General features: G+C 49.4%; 2 protein-coding genes across 3 annotated transcripts; one reads left to right on the forward strand and one right to left on the reverse strand.

Moving 5' to 3' along the window:
- Nucleotides 1–7,422: 7,422 nt before the first annotated feature.
- LOC147978304 (uncharacterized) lies at nt 7,423–8,507 on the reverse strand. Its single transcript, XM_087514703.1, has 2 exons — nt 8,328–8,507; nt 7,423–8,202 (listed from the first exon to the last, which is right to left on the reverse strand). The coding sequence occupies exons 1-2, from the start codon at nt 8,505–8,507 to the stop codon at nt 7,423–7,425; spliced, it is 960 nt and encodes a 319-aa protein (XP_087370829.1).
- A 2,519-nt stretch (nt 8,508–11,026) lies between these two features.
- LOC125526944 (amino acid permease 3-like) lies at nt 11,027–17,134 on the forward strand. Of its 2 annotated transcripts, XM_087546211.1 has the most exons (6): nt 11,027–11,158; nt 11,254–11,487; nt 15,287–15,349; nt 15,423–15,656; nt 15,785–16,096; nt 16,179–17,134. In XM_087546211.1, the coding sequence occupies exons 1-6, from the start codon at nt 11,098–11,100 to the stop codon at nt 16,952–16,954; spliced, it is 1,680 nt and encodes a 559-aa protein (XP_087402337.1). In that variant the 5' UTR covers nt 11,027–11,097; the 3' UTR covers nt 16,955–17,134. The 2 variants fall into 2 exon arrangements, with proteins under 2 accessions (XP_087402337.1, XP_087402338.1); XM_087546212.1 differs by lacking the exons at nt 11,027–11,158; nt 11,254–11,487 and adding an exon at nt 11,699–12,242.
- Nucleotides 17,135–19,535: the final 2,401 nt, after the last annotated feature.

Below are 19,535 nucleotides of genomic sequence, written 5' to 3' on the forward strand. Positions count from 1 at the left end.
TATTTGGGTCACTTGTTTATCTTGCTTAGCTCATTAGTATCTTACTTACAATTGTTAGGCTCACTTTCACTTTCCGCATTATTGCCTAAAATTGCTTAGTAACAATTAAAATTTGTAGCTGTACCTATTCACCCCCCCCCTCTAGGTCCATCTCGATCCTTTCACCGGGCACAATATGCCATGGTCACTCCGGAGGTGAAAAGATTGATGGGTGAGCGGGAGCGTAGTATTAGTCATATCTCTAGATAACAAAATAATGTTAGCCATGTTTTAGCTAATTGTGGGCGTACGGAGGACCGAACTGTGGTTTGGCTCCGTTCTGGACCGTAAAACATTCCTAGTATGTGTAGGGATGAATCTTCAGGTTCTTGAATAATAAACTCCCTTTTACCCCTGCAAAAAAATGTGGTGGTTGGTAGTGACGACCTGCCTAGCATTCTTGGTACGTGCCTCAGCCGATGATAGTTTGCAAGCTGTCGATGGCATTTGGTTGGGTATGATGTGATGAGCTTTGGGTAAAATCGTAGCTTGACCTCGACTCAGGCATGTTTTGATGGCACCCTAGGAGTTGTTGCCTCTTTGGAGGTGTCGGTGGTGAGCCCCTCCACTTCCCTCCTCATCTCGCTCTTGGGCTCTTCGGGTGAAAACCCAACCTTTGGCCTTGGTTGGAGAGGGGTCAACAAATTTCCTGGACACTTCCCCATTGGACCGATACCTTGGAGGTCCGGTCTTTTGTCACTTGGTGATGCCTTATGTGGATTTGTAGCTTAGTCATCGTCGAGGTGAGTGTGCGGCCTGAGGGCCGGTGTGGAAGTTAGAGCATTAGCGGCTCCAGAATTCTCTTGTGCATTGGTGTTGGCCTTGGTCGCTTGGGCGGCAGAGCCATCGAGTAGGCACTTCAGCGGCCTTGGGGCCGGTGTGGAAGTTGAAGTGGTGGACGGCTCCGGAAATCTCATGTGTGTAGGGTGTTGACTTGGTTGCTTGGATCAAAGAGCCATCAAGTAGGCCGGCACGCGGTCTTGGGGCTAGCGTAGATGTTGAGTGGCAGCTCTAGAACCTGTCGTTGTGGTGTAGGGCGTTATCTCTAGCCATTGGGTGTGGCATGCTGTCGACTCGGCTGATGCGCACCCTCGCACGTGGCCATTGGGAAGGTGGTGTCTGTGCGTGACAAGGTTGATGAGATTCTCTTCGAGTTAGAGGTTGACAGCTTGCTCAAGCGTTTGGAGGCGGCTTGTCCTGGATCTGGCAAGGTGATTATGGAGGAGGCTCTCATCAAGAGCAAAAGTAAGAAGAGTGTGGCGCAGGAAAGGCATCCACAGCTGCTTGATGGAGGTCATCAGTCTCTTCGGTTGTTCCTATGGCCTGACTTGTCTCTGTGGTCTTTGTGGTGCTCGTGGTCTTCGGCCGTGGTACTCTCGTTGGGGGTGTATTTGCGATGTAGCTGTGTGAAGATTGGTGGTCGTTACATGTTGGGTATGATTGTCGGGCTAATTGTGTGCTTATGGGATTGCATGTTATGTGAGTAGTCCTCATGTGGTAGGTTTGTATCGGTTTTCGCCTAGTTTTCCATTAATTAATTGGGCAACTCTCTTCTCCTTAATTAATCGATGAGGCAAATCTTTTGCCTCCGTTTTAAAAAAATCTTTTGGATAATTTTTTTATTAACCGAATAATTCTCTTCTTAATGATGAAGAGGTAGAGCTTCCCTGGTTGCTTGAAATAAAATATTTCTTAGATAGCTGATACTTTTTGTGCATAAACATTTTGATACCGAAACTATTTTTGTGGACTAATCAATAATTGACACTCAACTGTAAGAGCTACAAAGTAACTACTGGAGAAAAATATAACTGGCCAAGATGAAACGTTGCGATGAAAGACTTGTTCGGCTTTCCGCCAGCTCCGTGGATCTATGGAGCGCGTATTTTCCAGCTCCACTATTTCAGCCAGCAGCTCCGCCAACTCCGCGAGCTGAGTCTGGAGTGGAGGGACTCCGATGCTCCCGAAGTAAACTAACCTTGAGGTTTGATTAGCTGTTTCAAGAAGTCAGAATCAGTTGCTGAAAGATTTCTCAATTCTCATGGCCCCGACCAATTCAAATAGCTGAGATGGATAGCAAAGTATCTTGCATTCAAGCAAGGAGGTTAATTAGAAACCCTCCTCACAAATAAAATATATCGCAACTCAAATACGTCCTCACGCTCTTCGACAAGACATTAGGGTTTCCCACTAACTTCGTTAGAGTATCGACGACCGTCCTCCTTAAATGTACGGAAGGAGAATCCGGTCACTGACTACCATACATGAGAGGTAAAGAGAAAACTAACCCTCAGCCCGTATATGGGAGGTCCGGGCGTGTCCGGTTAGTCATAGGATTTGGCCCATCCGGGACCACCCATCTCTCTCTCTCTCTCTCTCTCTTCATCCCCACCAATCGTATCCATGTGACCGAACAATTTGGGGATAAAGAGTGAGGGACATGGCTACATGTATGAACATATAGAGGCTTGAAACGGATACGTCCAGACATCGACTGAATGAGTGGCCAAATTTGCTCATTATGACTGTAGATATCCTTAAGTGCTTGCTTGATTACTCTCATTGGGTGTTTGTAGGAGGATGCTCTCCAGGCTGCAATGGCTATGGGCTGTCAGCTTGCTTCCTTCCCAATTAAGTACCTTGGAATCCTGCTTTGGACCCCGCTTTCTTCACGGAAGCCTTCTCGCGAGCCATGTAGTTCCTCCTACATCTGATCACGGACCAATTACTCCCTCATTCCTATTCGGCGCTTACGGTGTCACTTACAAATTTTTCTGTAAACTGGCATCCACGCCTGAGTCGTTCGCTTGTATAATGGGCCGGCCCATATTTAGACATCGAGCGGGAACTTATCTAGGTTTTGCGAAGTGTGGCCAGGTATTTTTTTTTGTTTCTAGTTTTTCTGGACAGGGTCCTGTTTGTTGTTTTTTTCTTTTATTTTTTAGATGTGTTTTTTAAATTTGAATTTTTTAAATCGAACTTTTTTCAAAGTCATGGACATTTTTTTAATTCATTTTTTTTCAAATTTATGAACTTTTTTCAAATTTGGTGATTTTGTAAAAAAATGTAAACTTTTCTCAAAATTATGAACTGTTCTCAAATTTATGAACTTTTTAAAATTTCCGTACTTTTGCTAAATTTATGCAACTTTCAATGGTGAACAGTCAACTGATTTTAAAAAAAAACAGTCAAAACTCTCTACTTTTTCCAGTTCGGGATTTTTATTTAAATTTGATTGCATGAACTATTTTAATCTATATAAAAATGATGGCCGAGTAAAATTGAAAAGACTAGCAAACCTGACGAGCGAGCAAGAGGGCAAAAATGGAATTGGGTTGCGGGCCTTGCAGCCCACAAAGGAGCCCAGCGAGCGTCCGTGACCCTTTTCGGCGCCTAAAGCACAGAATAGGAGGTCTCCAACTACCCACTTGAAAAACCGATATGATGGCCAAGTCGGATGATGAACTCTAGTTACTTCAGACATGGCAACCATTCCTCTCGACCAACTCATAGTCCTTAGGAAGGCCGAGGAGATCCTTAATTTTGGGCTTCCTTGGAGGGGTAGAACCACCGTTTAGGCGGCAACTGCCACGTCAACTGGAGTAGGGTTGTTGGCCCCTCAGGCTTGGTGGGCTCAGTATCCTCGATGTGGCTAGTACTGTGATTAATCTTCGAGTCCATTGGTTCTCCGGTTAGGGCATATACGTATAGTGGTTGATAAGACATTTTTATGTTGAGCCCGTCACGTAATTAAAACAAGACAAAAAGTGATGTACAATGGGTAGTTTCCGAGTCTTATCTTCAATAACTAAATATCTTCTAAATATGTGGTGACACATATCGTTGCTAAGAGATCATATTTTAATTAAGATAAGGCGAGCATTTTCTTATCCAAATAATAAGTGCACACGTGTGGCATGAAGCAATCCGACTCTGACTTTTTTACAACTAAAATTGCCATTCAAAAAAAAAGTTGAAACTTGCCATCCAAAAAGAAAGTTCCTGCTTCACAGCTAAAGTTGTTATCTTCGCGTCACTAAACTTATCATAAAAAGCGTTCGGAGTTGCCATGTGTTCGTGCCACACATGTGGCATTTATCAGGGTCCTTTTTTATGGTTTCCCTTTCCTCTGCATCATCATTTATTCTACAAGGCACGATTAAGCTAGCACCATTGTACATGCCCTTACTACTCAAGATTCTTTTATTTTTCTTCTCAACTTCTACCTAATTAAAAAAAACAGTCGAGTGTCAACTTACAATCAACAATAGATAAATGCCAACTATCAAACACGTCAACTTCTATAGTGGCTAGTGAAGAATAGCGCTTACCTTTCCCGCAGAAAGAAAAAGAAGAGCTTACCCATCAGGAGCTATCTTAATTTAGTCTTTCCGAATCGATCTGCTCTCACATTCTTCTTCAACAAGATGCACGCTTGTGCTGCAATGCATTATATCAAGAGAGAGACACTAACAGAAAGTCTAGACAGAGCAGTTTCAGGACCAAGACCAGTCTTCAAGGTCGATGACCAGTTAAAGTTGTATGGAGGGCGCTCTGCCCTTTTTGGTGTTCCGATCACCTGGACGCTCACTCCAGACTTCGTGAATAAGTATCCTAGCGTTGACTCTAATGGTGAAGTGTCCAAGATTATAATACAATATAACAACGAACTCCGTTAGTGGAGTGGTTTAAAAATCAGAGCTTTGTAGGAGTGGTAGAGGTTAGTGTGGCAGTGCTTAGTTTGGTTTCAGCACCTCAGCAGATATCTTCTTCCCACCGGAATTATGAATTATCCCTAGTATAATATGCTAGGTCCAATCACGCCTAATCTTATCACATGGTATGTGTGGTCAGCTATCTTAAGTTAAGTTAATGATCGGTATTTGATGAAAAACGAGGAGGAGGAGGAGGAGAAAACGATCACGCCTAATCTTAAAGTTTAGAAAGTGAAGTGATCAAACTTTATTTTAAATTAGAGATTGTTAGACCTTTTCTGTGACAATTGTGAACTTCAATAGTTGCAGTTATGATCTTTGTATACTACTGTAGTTATCTCCTTTGTATCAAGTATTGCGACTCATACCCCTCGTGTCGCTCCTAGCTAGGGCGACCCAGGGGCCCAACCCTAGCACCGCTGAAGTCCTTTGATCTTGGCGCCCCCCCTACCATCGCTGACGCCGGCCTAGGCTGTGGTGGCGGCGGGCCCAACGCGGAAAGGCCTGTGCAGGTGGTCACGTCGGTCTCCCCTTGATGTGGTTGGGGGTGTCATGCAAGGAAGTGGTGTGTGGTGGCCAGGGCTGTGTTCTCTAGTCGGGCAGCGACAATTGTCGCTTCCACGGTCGTGGGTGAGCGGGATCATGTTCTCATGCGTGCTTTCGAGCGATGGTTGGTGGTCGTGGCCGTGGATCTGACCCCGTCCAGATCCATCGTGGTGTGGCTCTTGGCCGGCCGACGGCGTGTGGAGGGGCCAGTGAGGGGTGGCTCGAGGTCCTCGGCCTGCATTCCGGCGGCTGCAGGGACAGGGTGGCACAACTGTCAATGAAAATCATGCTGACTTTGGTCATGGCGAACGTTGGAGGCATCTTTGACGTCGTTTTCTGGTCGAGGCATTGTTGTTGCAGTCTGCGTCATCTTGCTCGGGCTGCTCCGGGGGAAGCCCTAGATCTGGGTCTTCCGGATCGGACGGTGACGCCGCCTTCCGTGCCATTCTCCTTTCTGGAGGCATCGTTTTGGAGCAGGTGCTGGCTAGAGGGGCCAAGAGGTGGAGCGGTGTTGCATCTACCACATCGACAACGGCGGGTCTCGGCGATGGAGGCGTGTTGATGGGTGCACATGGTATGGTGGCGTTGTCTGACATCATGATGGTGTCGACGATAGAATGGTCTGCCAAGGTCAATGCGTTGATCCCTCCTGAAGATGGGACGACGGAAGATAGCAGCGTCAGATTCTAAATCGCGTCCATGTGATGCGTGTTGAGCGTCTGCTAGACCGGTTGATGTTTTTGGCTCGCCGTTGGGCGGCTTGGTGAGACCACCAATTAGATGTATAGCGTTGGTGCGAGGTCAGTTCACATCATCAATTTGTGGGTATAGCAACAGAGGTCAACAAATGTATGGTTTTGAGTTGATCCATGTATTTATTTTGTGAGACTTTATTTTATGGAATAATATACTAAAAATAGTTATGTGCATTCTTGGATGGATGTAGAGGTCGGGGATTCAACCTCCTTTTCAAAAAAGGTTATCAGCTTTATAATAACTGCTCAAACCAGATGAGCTTTTTTTACAGCGGAAACGAGCTTGGCTGGTGAGTGTTGCTCTGGTAGATTCTTTACAAAACTGCCATGGCAGTTCGTTTAGATGGAGATTTATTTGTCCAAAATTGCCACCGCCTGATCCTGATTAGACCAGTGTTTTTAAATACTACTCTCTCCGTTCCGAATTACCTGTCTTTAGCACTAAAATAAGTCTAGATACATCTGTATCTAGACAAATCCAAGACAAGTAATTTAGAACGGAAGGAGTAGAAGAGATTCTACTTGAGCTGAAGTTCAATATAAAAAGAATTTTCTTTTCTTTTGTTAAACAAGGAAATAAAAAACACTGGTGACACTGACGAGTAATGGGTACGGCACCGAATCTCATGTTACTGGTTGCTTCATCGTAGCCGTGAAATCTGGGTGGGTCCTCACGAGCCTCGTCATGCACCCGTTCCATTTGATCACCGTTACTTTAACCCAAAACGGCGCTAAATAAGATTTTATCGTCAATTCTCCAAGGGTCATGGCCGAACATTTTATTAAGAAAAGAGAGAGCACTACATTATTGATTTCATCTGTACATATTAACTTCTCCTTTTTACCCTTTTTTTTTCTCATTTCCTACTCGGATGGCAAAGCTTTTGCTTTTGTTTTATCTACTACAAAACCTAATCAACGCCTCGGTGGTCACCATGTCACTACCGCACACAGAAAGAGCAAGTAGACAAGCGTTACTCTGCCTCGTTCACTCATTCTTTGCAGCATTGGAGGATCGCCTTACTGATCCCAGTGACTACGACGACGACGGCCGCCTGAGGCGCACCGGTGAGGAAGCGGCCGGTGCGCTCGCGTAGCTTTCGTGGTTGCAATAAATCGTTAGAGCATCTCCAGCCGTTGAATCATCCTCTAGGGACGCACCGGCGAAAACCGTGTGCTGGGGGCGTGATGGCCCCCAGTCGCGGCGCCCACGAGTTATTTAAAAATCACAAACTAGATGCAAATTCATTCAAACTTCGGCGAGTTCATACATATTTAAAATATTTTATAAAAAAAGAAAAAAAACGCTACTCGCCGCGGCCCGCCGTCGCCCTCGCCGCTACTCGTCGCCCGCCGCCCTTGAAGCTCTACATGCCGAGGAGCCTGTAAAACCGCATGTAGTCGCCCCCGCCGCCGCCGCCGCCGTCGCCTCCTCCGCGGCCGCCGTCCCTGCTGCACCCCTCCCCAGGTTGGCGCGGCGGGTTGGACGGCCCGGGGGCGTCCTCGTCCTCGTCGCTGTCGAGGATCACCATGCCGTGCTCGTCCTCGCGCCCACGCTTGCGGGCGGCTATCTCCTCCAGGGCTCGGCGCTGTCGGACCATCTCGTCGCGGAGGTAGTTGTCCCACGCCCACTTTATGGCCTCCTCGTCGGAGAAGCCGTGCCGGACTATGGCCTCATACTCCGCCGGGAGGCTGGGCTCCGCCTTCGGCCTGAGGAGGACGAGGCGGCCAGAGGTGGGGGAGGAGTCGGCGATGCGGACGCCGGAGCTGCAGGTGCGGTGGCTGACCAGCGTGTCCTGGGGCTCCAGCTTGACGGGGCGGAGGCAGGAAGAGCCGGTCGAGTGGCCGGACGAGCAGGAGGACGCCCCCGGGTCCATGCGCCTCGGCGCCCACGAGCTCCCACGCCAACGGGAGAAGGACGGGGGAGCGGGGTACTCCAGCCTAGGCGTGTTGCCGCCCTTGATGTACTCGAGGACGGCCTCCAGCGTGCGGCCGGGCATGCCCCACCATCGGCAGCGGCCTTCGGAGTTGAGCCTCCCGGAGGGCATGACGCCATTGGTGGCCTCGAGCTGCTCGGCGTGGCGGCGGCGGAAGTAGGGCTCCCACAACGGGCTGTCAGGGACGTACCGTGGGCCTTCCCTCGCCGCCTGCGGCAGAGAGGCGCGAATACGCGCGATCTCCGCACGCGGCGCCGCTCCGGTGGGCGGTGGGGGCACCGGGACCCCGCCGGCGCTGATCCTCCACGCCCCGGGCACCGCATGTCCGGCGGGACCGGGTACTCAGCTTCATAGAGGAGCCGAGCTTCGTCCTCGTGGAGGTGCCGGCGGCCGAAGCCGTTCGCCGCCGCGCGGTCGCCTGGGAAGCGCTCGGCCATGGTTGAACTGGAACGACGAGAGGAGAGGGAGGGACGGGGGAGGAACGAGGCATCAGCGGTGGAGAGTCTGTGCGTCATCGACGCGCTGGGGCGGCTTATATAGGCGGAGGCGCCGCGCGTCCGCGTGGCCGTGTTACGCGTGGCGGGCGAGGGACGCGCGTCGTTCGGTCTTCACTGCACCGCCCGTGAGGCATCAATGGAGGAGGATGACCGGCGCGGCAGCGCGCGGCAGATTTGGCATTGATTCGCCACGGGAACCGAGGCGATGAGGATGACGAAGCAGCGAGAAGAGCCGAGTCGCTGCCAAGGAGGGCCCGCCGACTTCCGCGCAAAAAACGATTCGGCCAGCGCCCCCAGCGCGCCGGGTTCGGCCTGGGTCCCCCGGTGCCAATTTCGGCCCGATCCGGCAAAAAAGGGCCTTTAAGGCGTGACTGGGCCGACTTTTCAGTGCCGGCGGCCGAAATATCACCTGGGGGGCCTTGTTGGGGGCGCGGCTGGAGATGCTCTTAGCTTCTGTGGTGTTGCAGGGACGGTATGGACAGCCAGCGCGCACATTGTCACCGTCGTGATCCATGGGGGGTTGGCCTATAAGACCCCCCCCCCCAGGAGTCCTCCATGCAGGGGGACGACTCTTAGCTTATCACACACACATACGCACTCGCGGGAGAGGTAGAATGGCGAGCTAGCTCCTTCTTCCTCCTCCATCCAACAGCTCGAGGAGCACCATTGTAGCCATTGTGCATATTATACCATTTTGGCAAGACTAGGGGTGTTACCTCCCCGATGGGTCCCGAACCTGGGTTCGTCTTTAGTCTCGCTCTCGGGCGTGCCAACCTCGCTGTCGGAACCCATCGGCGTCCTCATGCAGCCCCCCACTTTTAGCCATCTCATGGCATCTGCCGTGATTTCACCACGATACGCGGGTCGATGTGCAGATGCTGGTGATGACGCCGACATCCGTCGAGAGGAAGTAACGCCGGAGCAGGTTCATGTGCCAGGACCCCTCCCCATCCAAGAGCTCCACCACCCTCCTTTCGCGGCACGTACCCTGTGGTGATATGAGATGCCGTGATGGCTCTCTAGGCAGCCACCGGTCCCACCAAATGCGGATGTCCCGCCCGAGTTGCCTGCCAAGTCGAGGTCATACTGAATCGCCTGCCAAGTCAGAGAAGCATTTCCAGAGAAGACCGTGTCTTCGAGACGACCGTCATGATAGTACCGTGCCTTGAGGACCTGCATACATAAACTGGTGAGATTAGTTAGCAGACGCCAGGCCTGTCTCTCTAGGAGCACTTGGTTGAAAAGTCGGAAACCAATGGATCCCAAACCACCCATGCTTTTCTCGGCTTGTATCTTCGGCCATCCATGCTAGCCAATGTTTTCTCCGCTTGCCTTTCGACCCCTACCAAAAGTTCCGGGCCATTCTGTTCAGATCATCACCGACTGACATAGGTAACTTGAAAACACCCATAATATACATAGGGATGGCCTGAGCTACTGCCTTGATCATAGTCTCCTTGCCAGCCAAAGAGAGGGTATCGCCCCGCGTAATAATCCGCTTCAATAGCTGGGATTGCAAATCCTGAAATTTACCTCGCGTCATACGACCCTCGAGCGTTGGGAGGACTGGGTACTATTCTTCAAAAGTAATTGTATCAATATTGAGAGTTGCTCTCACCACGTCTTGCTTCTCCACTGGACAAGAAATGACAAAGAGGGCACTACATTTGGCCGGATTAATATATTGTCCAGTGGCATCTGCATATGTGTTTAGCACTTCCTGAATCTTTTTTGCTTGACCTTCCTTCGCCTTGAAGAATAGCAAGGCATCATCTGCAAACAATAAGTGGGACACGCCAGATGCTCTTCAGTATATTTTTGGTGGGGTATAATCCAGTCCACCCACCGGCGAGGGAAGCCCATCTCATGTCAAAGGTTGATTCATCGTAGCCGTGAAACCAGGGTGGGTCCTATTGAACCTCATCATGCACCAGTTCAGTTTGATTACCTCATGGTTTTCTTTAACCCAAAATGGCGTAAAAGAGGATTTTTATCATCAACTCTCCAGCGGTTGATGGCTGAAGCTTTTATTAAGAAAGAGAGAGCACTACCGAAAATTCACAGGGGTAAGCATTTGCTCAGCCGTGCTCGGTCATATGATTGCTTCGTGATCCACAAAGTTATTGGATTTCGTGAGGATACACCAAGTTCTAAGTCTTAGTTTTCGAAACTTGTGATTTTTGTCTTTTTTTATCAAGTTTCAGTTTCAGTAGATGAAACTTAGTGAAATTTTGAAAACTCATCAAAATGTATTCAAAATAGGTCTCATTTGAAAGCCTTTGTCACAAGAAACACGAATATGAAAACAAAAATTAATTTGGATATTTGGTTCAAAAGATACGAAAGATCAAAAATAATAAAAAAAGCCAAAAGAAAAATAGGGTCGATGCCCCCCGCCCGGCGCATGACACAAATCCCCTCTCGGAACAGTACATGATTAATTTTGTTTGTACAGTACATATTAATTTCTCCTCCTCTCAGTCGGTTGGCAAAGTTTCTGCCTTTGTTTAAAAAAAAAACCTACTATAAAACCAAAGTAATCGACGTCTACACAGAAAGAACAAGTAGACAAGTGTTACTCTGCCTCGCTCGCTCGCTCTTTGCAGCAATGGAGGATCCCCGCACCGATCCCAGGGACTACGACGACGACGGCCGCCTGAAGCGCAGCGGTGAGGAAGCGGCCGGCCACATGGCCTTACCGGCCGGTGTGCGTTCGCGTAGCTATCGTGGTTGCAGCAAATCGTCTGATTCTGTGGTGTTGCAGGGACGGTATGGACGGCCAGCGCGTACATCATCACGGCTGTGATCGGGTCAGGCCTGCTGGCGCTGCCGTGGGCATCCGCGCAGCTCGGCTGGGTGGTCTACCCGGTCATGGTGCTGCTCTTCGCCTGCATCATCTGCTACACCTCCGCGCTGCTCTCCGACTGCTACCGGTCCGGCGACCCGAGCCACGGCGAGCGCAACTGCACATACATTGACTCCGTCAAGGCCAGCCTAGGTACGTGTTCCCTAACTCCTACGTCGATGGCGGCAGCTCTGCCCATGTCTTCTTCAACTTTACACGGATCTTAACTAGCACACTCATGTCTACTTTGCCATTTCGCCCATGGATGGATCAAACAGGACGCGCAGATGTTGGGATATGCCAGTTTCTGTATACTCCAACATCTTCGGGGTGGCCATCGTGTATACCGTAGCCGCCTCCATGAGCATGTTGGCAATCCAGAGGGTTAACAATGATCTACTACATCTATAGCAGCAACCATCTCTTGACATCAACTGTGATGTCACCACCATGTTCCGCGACCCAGCAACTATAAATAGTTCCAACAACGAAGGTGCTCATCACACTTTGCAACGGAGATCGAAGAGGGAAGTCACCGACACCGTCAAATGACTCAAATCCCAATTCGGCTCCTCCTTCACGGACGATGGTAGGATGAAAGGGGGAAGGGTAAAGTGCGTCACCGCATCAGCCCAGTCGGCCGTGGCCGCGCCCTTCATCTTCTTCAGCCGCGATGAGGCCGCCAAAACAATGGATCCCACGACGGTCGCTCCATAGCAGCGGGTTGTGGGGACACAAAAACGGCACGGTGGGTAGGGGGTTTGGTGGCAGCCACGACGGCAGCAACCACTGGAGGAGGTGCCGCGGGTGCGGCAGTAGTGGCGGCGACGACAGTGGGGTCGCCCGCCGCGTCGGAGATGTTGTCCAGAGCGGTCTGGTGGCTGGCAGCGGTCGTGCATGAGAGGAAGGTGGGTAGCGGTCACGTGCAGGAAGGTTCAATGTGACGGTTGAGCAATCGCGCGTTGTGTGTTTTTTTTTTGCTGCAACCGGCTCCAGTGTGTATATTTTCAGCCCAAGTAGATGTAATTTAGGACTGCCCACAAAACAGTTCAACAAAACTTACGGACAGGACAGTTGTTGGAGCTATTTTTTGGTCGAAAAGACCTAAAAAGAAATTATTTTGGCTGTTGACCTAGTGTAGGGCTGATGTTGTATGCCCACCAAAAAAAAAGGGCGGATGCTGTAGATTCTCTATGGAGGGGGCTCTACAGCGACCCAAAGTTAGTGCTAGCCGAGTGGCTTCTTGGTTAAGAAACTCTGTTAGTGGACTGGTTTAAAAAAATTAGAGCTTTTGTAGGAGTGATAGAGGTCCCCATGGACGTGCTTTCACCCACCACCGGAATTATCCTTCCCTATATTATGCTAGGTCGCGATCGATGCCTAATCCTCAAGTTCGGTAACTGATGTGGTTAAATTTTATTTCTAAACTAAGTTGCCCTAAGGATTACTAGACCATTTTATGAGTATTGCATTGAGTGTTTTGATCTTGCAGTTATGATTATTAGACATTTTATTGATATGAATATATCAAACAAACGAGTTTTTTGTTTACAACGGAAATGAACTTGGCTGTTGAGTGTTGCTCCATCTAGACTCTTGTTGTTCTAAGCACGGAACATAATTTGTGCCAATAGTAGTCATTTTAAGAAACTACTCCCTCCGTTCTGAATTACTTGTCATAGGTATGGATGTATCTAGATGTATTTTAGTTCTAGATACATCCATTTCTGCGACGAGTAATTTAGAACGGAGGGAGTAGATAATTGTTTCTGCATTATAATAGAGGTATAAATATTTTACATGCAATCATCATGATTGATTGACCAATTGAATCATTTAAAAAATGACATGGACTAGTTGAGGTGGTTCTAAAGGAAAACTATTGCAAAAATGTCAACAAAACCAAAAACTGGTGAGGTGGGATGAGAAGGGAGGACAAAATAAAAATATGGACTAATGTTACATGTCTTTTATAGCAAAATAGCTAGCATCCACTAACTTATTCCAGAGTACTTGCATCTATGTTTTCTTACTAAATTACCTCGATCATCTTAGTTGGCTTTAATCCTGGTGCCTCACCTCCAGCTAATAGATATGTTAGGGTTTAGTCCTTGCAGAGGTCGCGCTAGGACGAATGACGACACTTCTTCTTTGAGTCATTCTTCCGGTCTTGGATCTTCCTCAAGTTAGTCCGCCGAGACGGATTAGACAACGTAGATTCCTGCCAACTCCTCGGGGCTGCGAGGTAAGACACTCTCGTCGTCCGTATCGGACGACGAGAGTTGCTATCAGTTTCTTCAAATCGATTTAGGGATTCAACGGCGACGAATGCGGCTCCGGGGCATTGGTCCTTAGGGGCACATGCACAAAGCATTCCGACTGGCTCCAGTATGGGAGAGGCGGCAGTGGCGCGACGGCCCCACCGGGGCATTGGTCCTTAGGGGCACGTGCACGAAGACTTTTCGACTATCGTCGACAAGGTCGGACTTGCTCCAGTATGGGAGAAGCGGCAACAACACGACGTCGGCTCGTTCTACCGGTGATAGTGGTCGTTCAGTTGTCCAGAAACCTCGCTATAATTTTTACTATGTTTGGGATGCCTTATACTTTTGATGAAGTCTTATGAATAAATCTGAGGCCTCCTTTGGTTTGAAGGAATTTCATAGGAATTCTAGATGATAGGATTCTTATAGGATTTTTTCCTTTAAAGCCCTTTGGTTCATAGGAATGGATTCCTATTCCTACATAGGATTGGTTTCTATCCTCCACATTTTATAGGAAAATAAAAATGAGCCTAGACTCAATGAAAAAATTCCTTTCGTGTCAACCAAATGACATCTCGTTTTCTATCCCTACTCATAGGATTTGAGATACATGTCATCTCATTTCCTACAAAATTCCTATTCCTACGATAACCCTATCCTATGAACCAAAAGAGGCCTGAGTCATTTCGCGAAAAAAAAACAATCAATTGCATGCATGCATGCCTCTTCGAGACCATAACCAGCCCCCCCCCCCCCCCCCCCCCTCTTCCCGCACTACTATCTGATTTTGTGTAGCCACTTTCAATTGGCAACTGACTTATTTAAAAGTACGAAACATCTTAAACATAATACTACGTAGTGCTATATTGAGTATATAGGTGTACCTGAAAATAGCTAATAGCATGGTACTCTGACATCCGGGCTAACGATTATTGTAGCTTTGCAAAAAAAAGAAGAAGAAAAACACTACTGACATAAGGTACGACACTGAATCTCATGTGAAATGTTGATTCATCGTAGCCGTGAAACCTGGGTGGGCCCTGTCGAGCCTCGTCATGCACCAGTTCCATTTGATCACCTCATGGATTTCTTTAACCTAAATGCGTAAAAGAGGATTTTATTGTCAATTCTCCAGTGGTCGATGGCTGAACTTTTTATTAAGAAAGAGAGAGCACTACCGTACATTTGCAGGGGCATGCATCTGCTCAGCCGTGCTCGGTCGCATGATAGTTTCGTGATCCACAAAGTTATTGAATTTCGTGCAAGGATACACCAAGTTTTAAGTCTTAATTTTCAATACATGTGATTTTTGTTGTTCTTTTGTATCAAGTTTCAGTAGATGAAACTTAATGAAATTTTAAAAACTCATCAAAATGTATTCGAAGTAGGTCTTATTTGAAAGCCTTTGTCACAAGAAACACGAATATGAAAACAAAAAGTAATTGGACATCCGGTTCAAAAGATAAGAAAGATTGAAAATCGAAAGCCAAAAAAAAAAACTGTCGATGGCCCCACCTGCATGCCACAAATCCCCTATCAGAACTCTTTGTTTGTACATATTAATTTCTCCTTCTCTTAGTCGGTTGGCAAAGTTTCTGCCTTTGTTTATCTACCACTACCATAAAACCAGCACACAGAAAGAGCAAGCATACAAGTGTTACTTGCCTCGCTCGCTCACTCTTTTGCAGCAATGGAGAATCCCCGCACCGATCCCAGGGACTACGACGACGACGGCGGCCTGAAGCGCACCGGTGAGGAAGCGGCCGGTGACGTTCGCGTAGCTATCGTGGTTGCAGCAAATCGTCTGATTCTGTGGTGTTGCAGGCACGGTATGGACGGCCACTGCACGCATCATCACGGCCGTGATCGGGTCTGGCGTCCTGGCGCTGCCGTGGGCATCGGCGCAGCTCGGCTGGGTGATCTACCCGATCATGGTGCTGCTCTTCGCCGGCATCATCTGCTACACCTCCGCGCTGCTCTCGGACTGCTACCGATTCGGCGACCCGAGCCACGGCGAGCGCAACTGCACATACATGGACACCGTCAAGGCCAGCCTAGGTACGTGTCCTAAGTTCCTAACTCCTACATCCATGGAGAGGCACCTATGCCCATGTCTTCAACTTTACGGATCTTAACTAGCACACTCATGTCTACTTTGTCATTTCGCCCATGGATGGATCCAACAGGACGCGCACAGGTTTGGCTATGCCAGTTTTCTGCATACTCCAACGTCTTTGGGGTGGCCATCGGGCATACCATCGCCGCCGGCATGAGCATGTTGGCAATCCAGCAGAGGGCTAGCTGCTTCCAGCACAACAAGGGCCACCGCCACCCGTGCAATTTCCCAATCTGGCCCTATATGATAACCTTCGGCGTGGCGGAGATCTTCTTCTCGCAGATCCCGGAGTACCATACGTGGTGGTTCTCATATCTCGGCCCCGCCATGTCCTTCACCTATTGCTCTATCGGCGTCGGGATCAGCATCGCCAAAGTCGTCGGTAACACACGCACACGCTGCTCAATGAATGATCTATGGCAACGGCATCAATCATGTCATGCTTGAACCTTGGATGCGTGCAGAGAACGGAGTCCTCAAGGGCGGCCTCGTCGGCATCGGCATGACCGCGGTGACCGCGTCCCCGACGAGTAAGGTGTGGGGAAGCCTGGAGGCGCTGGGCGTCATCGCCTTCGTCTACTGCTACTCAAGAATCTTAATCGAGATCCAGGACACCATCAAAGCGCCTCCTCCGCCCGAGTCCAAGGTCATGAAGCTTGCCACCGCTATGGGCGTCGCTGTCACCACGTTCTTATACCTGCTCTTTGGCTTCATGGGGTACGCCGCGCTGGGGGACGCTACCCCAGGGAACCTGCTCGCGGGGCTCGGCTTCTACGAGCCATACTGGCTCGTCGACATCGCCAACGTGGCAATCATCGTCCACCTCGCCGTCGCTTACCAGGTCTACTGCCGGCCCATCTACGACTTCGTCGAGAGGTGCGCCGCGCGTAGGTGGCCGGAGTCGTCCTATGTCACAAGGGAGTTCGACGTGCTCGTCTTGAGGTCGTCGTACAAGCTGAACCTATTCCGAGCTACGTGGCGGACCGCGTTCGTGGTCACCACCACGGCGGTGGCGGCGCTGCTGCCCTTCTTCCACGACGTGGTGGCGCTCGTCGGCGCACTGGGGTTCTGGCCGTTGTGTGTCTACATCCCAGTGGAGATGTACGTGACCCAGAAGAAGGTGCTTAGGTGGAGCCCCCTGTGGGTGTGGCTGCAGATCCTCAGCCTCGGCTGCCTCTTCGTCTGCTTGGCCGCCATGGCCGCGTCCATCGTCGGTATCATCACTATTCATAAGAAGTAATATTTGGGTGTGCAGGGTGATACTGATACTAGGGTTCTTATTTTGCTGAGGGTGTAATGTTAGGATTTGGCTTGCTATGTACGGCTCTTGTAAACCGGATCCTCTTAGACTGGCTGCAACGGTAGCATCTTGTGCTCGACTAGCCAGCAAGTGAGTTTGTTAAACTTTTTCTTTTTCTTAGGAAGCCCATAACTGCCATACGTGTGGCGTGGAGGGCAACCCGCCCGCACGTATCGTATGGCATGGACGGGAACCGCCCCGCACGACTCCGTCCGCGCGCACAAAAGCGCGCCCGCACGTCCGGTGCGTGGCAACCCCGCCCGCGCTGTCTCGTCCGGGCTAGACGAGCCGCTGCCCGCACGACCCAGCCGTTCCCGGCCTCCGATCCGTCCCCTCTCTCGTCTGCGCCCTCGCCCCCCGCCTGTCGAACCCCGACCTTCGTCGCCGGCCATCTCTGGTTGCCATGGCAACCAGGGAGGATCTGTAGGGCGCTCCCACCGCAAACCACACCCCTTATCTCCCCCACCCCATCCCACCCCCCCCCCCCCCAACCCCCACTCCAACAACGCCCTCCAGAGACGACCAGCTAAAAGCAGGTGAATCTCCCGATCTCCCTACTGTTTCTCATCCTCCTTCTGGGCAGAAAATTGCAAAATTACCGACGAAGTTGGCAACTAGATCCATCCTACAGGGTTAAAACACTACATACGTTGTGTGACTTCACAGTTGCCAAGCAGAATACACTAGATCTGCCATGTAGTACGCTAGAGATAACCGTGAGTTCTCAGTAGGTTGATGCTCCTAGTTGGTGAATGAATGGATGTGCAGGAATCCATAAAAAGGGAGAGAGAATTGATAAATTTGGAATAATGAGGGGTGTGAAAATTAATTGCCATTGGTGTATAACGTCAGTTGCCACCTGTCATTGTCGTCAACTGCCACCATGTCAACTTATTGCTTGCCATCCTATTGTAGAGCCTGATGCCATCGAATCAAACGGATAGCTAGCACCAGATTTTAGAAAAGATAGTGGATGTGCATGTTCTACTAGCCATGATATGTTGGTTGCCAACGCATGAAAATGTGATAGCACTGACGTGTTAACTTCTACATGCAAGCAGCACAATGATAAAAAAAAATTGGATTGTTGATGCCTTCTTGTTCATCCAGTGATTGAGAGCACATCAGAACAGAAGCGAGACACGGAAAAGAATGAATCACGAAGATGGTGCAGATGATTGGGGTTCTCAAAGGCCAGAAACGCCGCCACCTTTCGATGCATCAGAGTACAGTCAGCTCATCTCTGCAGGGCCGTTGCTGCCGCTGCTAGAACAGTATGCAGGCGTAGGTACGATGCGTGCTAAAAAATGAAGAGAAACATTTGCCATCTTCGCGACGATGGACATGACATTCTACTTATGTCGTGCACTGTCATTTGTCTTGCAGGTTCTTATGACCAGAACACTCTTAGGGGGGCCCCGTGGCAAGTGCAGTCACAAGGCGCTAACGCTGACAAATGTACGGGCAGCCAACTCCAACTAGCTAGTATGGCTAATCAAGGTAATGCAAAAACGAAAAAAGAGCACATAATGCTGTGGACATGAAAAATGAACATGAAAAAAAGATGGCAAAAGGACTCACGAGTTATCACGGGTGTAAAATGCAGAGCCTTCGTGCAGCACGTGGAATCGGGCAGCACCCATGTACCTGCCATCGACGCCGTACACAGGTGAGTCCATAAACATAGTGAAGATGCGGATGCTCAGTCAGCACAAGGAGCATAGTTGACAACTACAAAAATTGCCATGACTGGTCTTCTACGGTTGCCATGTATTAAAAACAACATTTGCCATCTCTACACACCTGCAGTTGCCATGTAGGAAAAGCTGCAGTTGCCATTTCATGACAACTGCAATTGCCATCTAATAACAAACTGCGATTGCCCTACCGATGCAACTTCAGTTGCCATGCAAGCAAAAATGCATTTGCCACATAAGGGCAACTGCAGTTGCCGTGCTAGCACGAAATGCGTTTGCCACGATTTGACCAACCACTACTATGATTGCAGGTTATTACGCTGGCGGTGACCCGGCAAACGTCTCCTGGCAAGCTTCGCAAATTCCTGGTGGATCACGTCATTATGGTGTAACAGACCACACACAATGGTCAAATACAGCACAACAAGGTAGAGGGAAAATATCTGAACCACAAAAAACAGCGCTACATTTGCTATTTGTAGTTATTTGTAGGCAAAACAATGGTTGCCATGTTTGTTGAACAGTAGGTGCCATGTCTGCACACCTACAGCTGCCATAAAAATGACCACCCACAGACTGACGGCTTGCTGTCTGTAAAAGATGTCATGGAAAATCACTCGAAGATGGTGTGATCCGTTGCGATCCACATGTTATCCAACACAAAATTCTTAATCTCGTACCTGTTTTTCCCTGTTACAGAACCTACAACTACAATGCAGAGCGGCGCCGGCACATCTACTGCGGGGAGCTCTGAGCGCACGGAAGACGCGTTCCACCAGACAGCAGACAAACATGCCGCAAACAATTTCGAGTCAGAGTCGGGA

The sequence above is a fragment of the Triticum urartu genome, chromosome 3A (genome assembly GCF_056163025.1).
Source record: "Triticum urartu cultivar PI428250 chromosome 3A, HENAU_Tu73, whole genome shotgun sequence".
Taxonomy (NCBI): domain Eukaryota; kingdom Viridiplantae; phylum Streptophyta; class Magnoliopsida; order Poales; family Poaceae; genus Triticum; species Triticum urartu.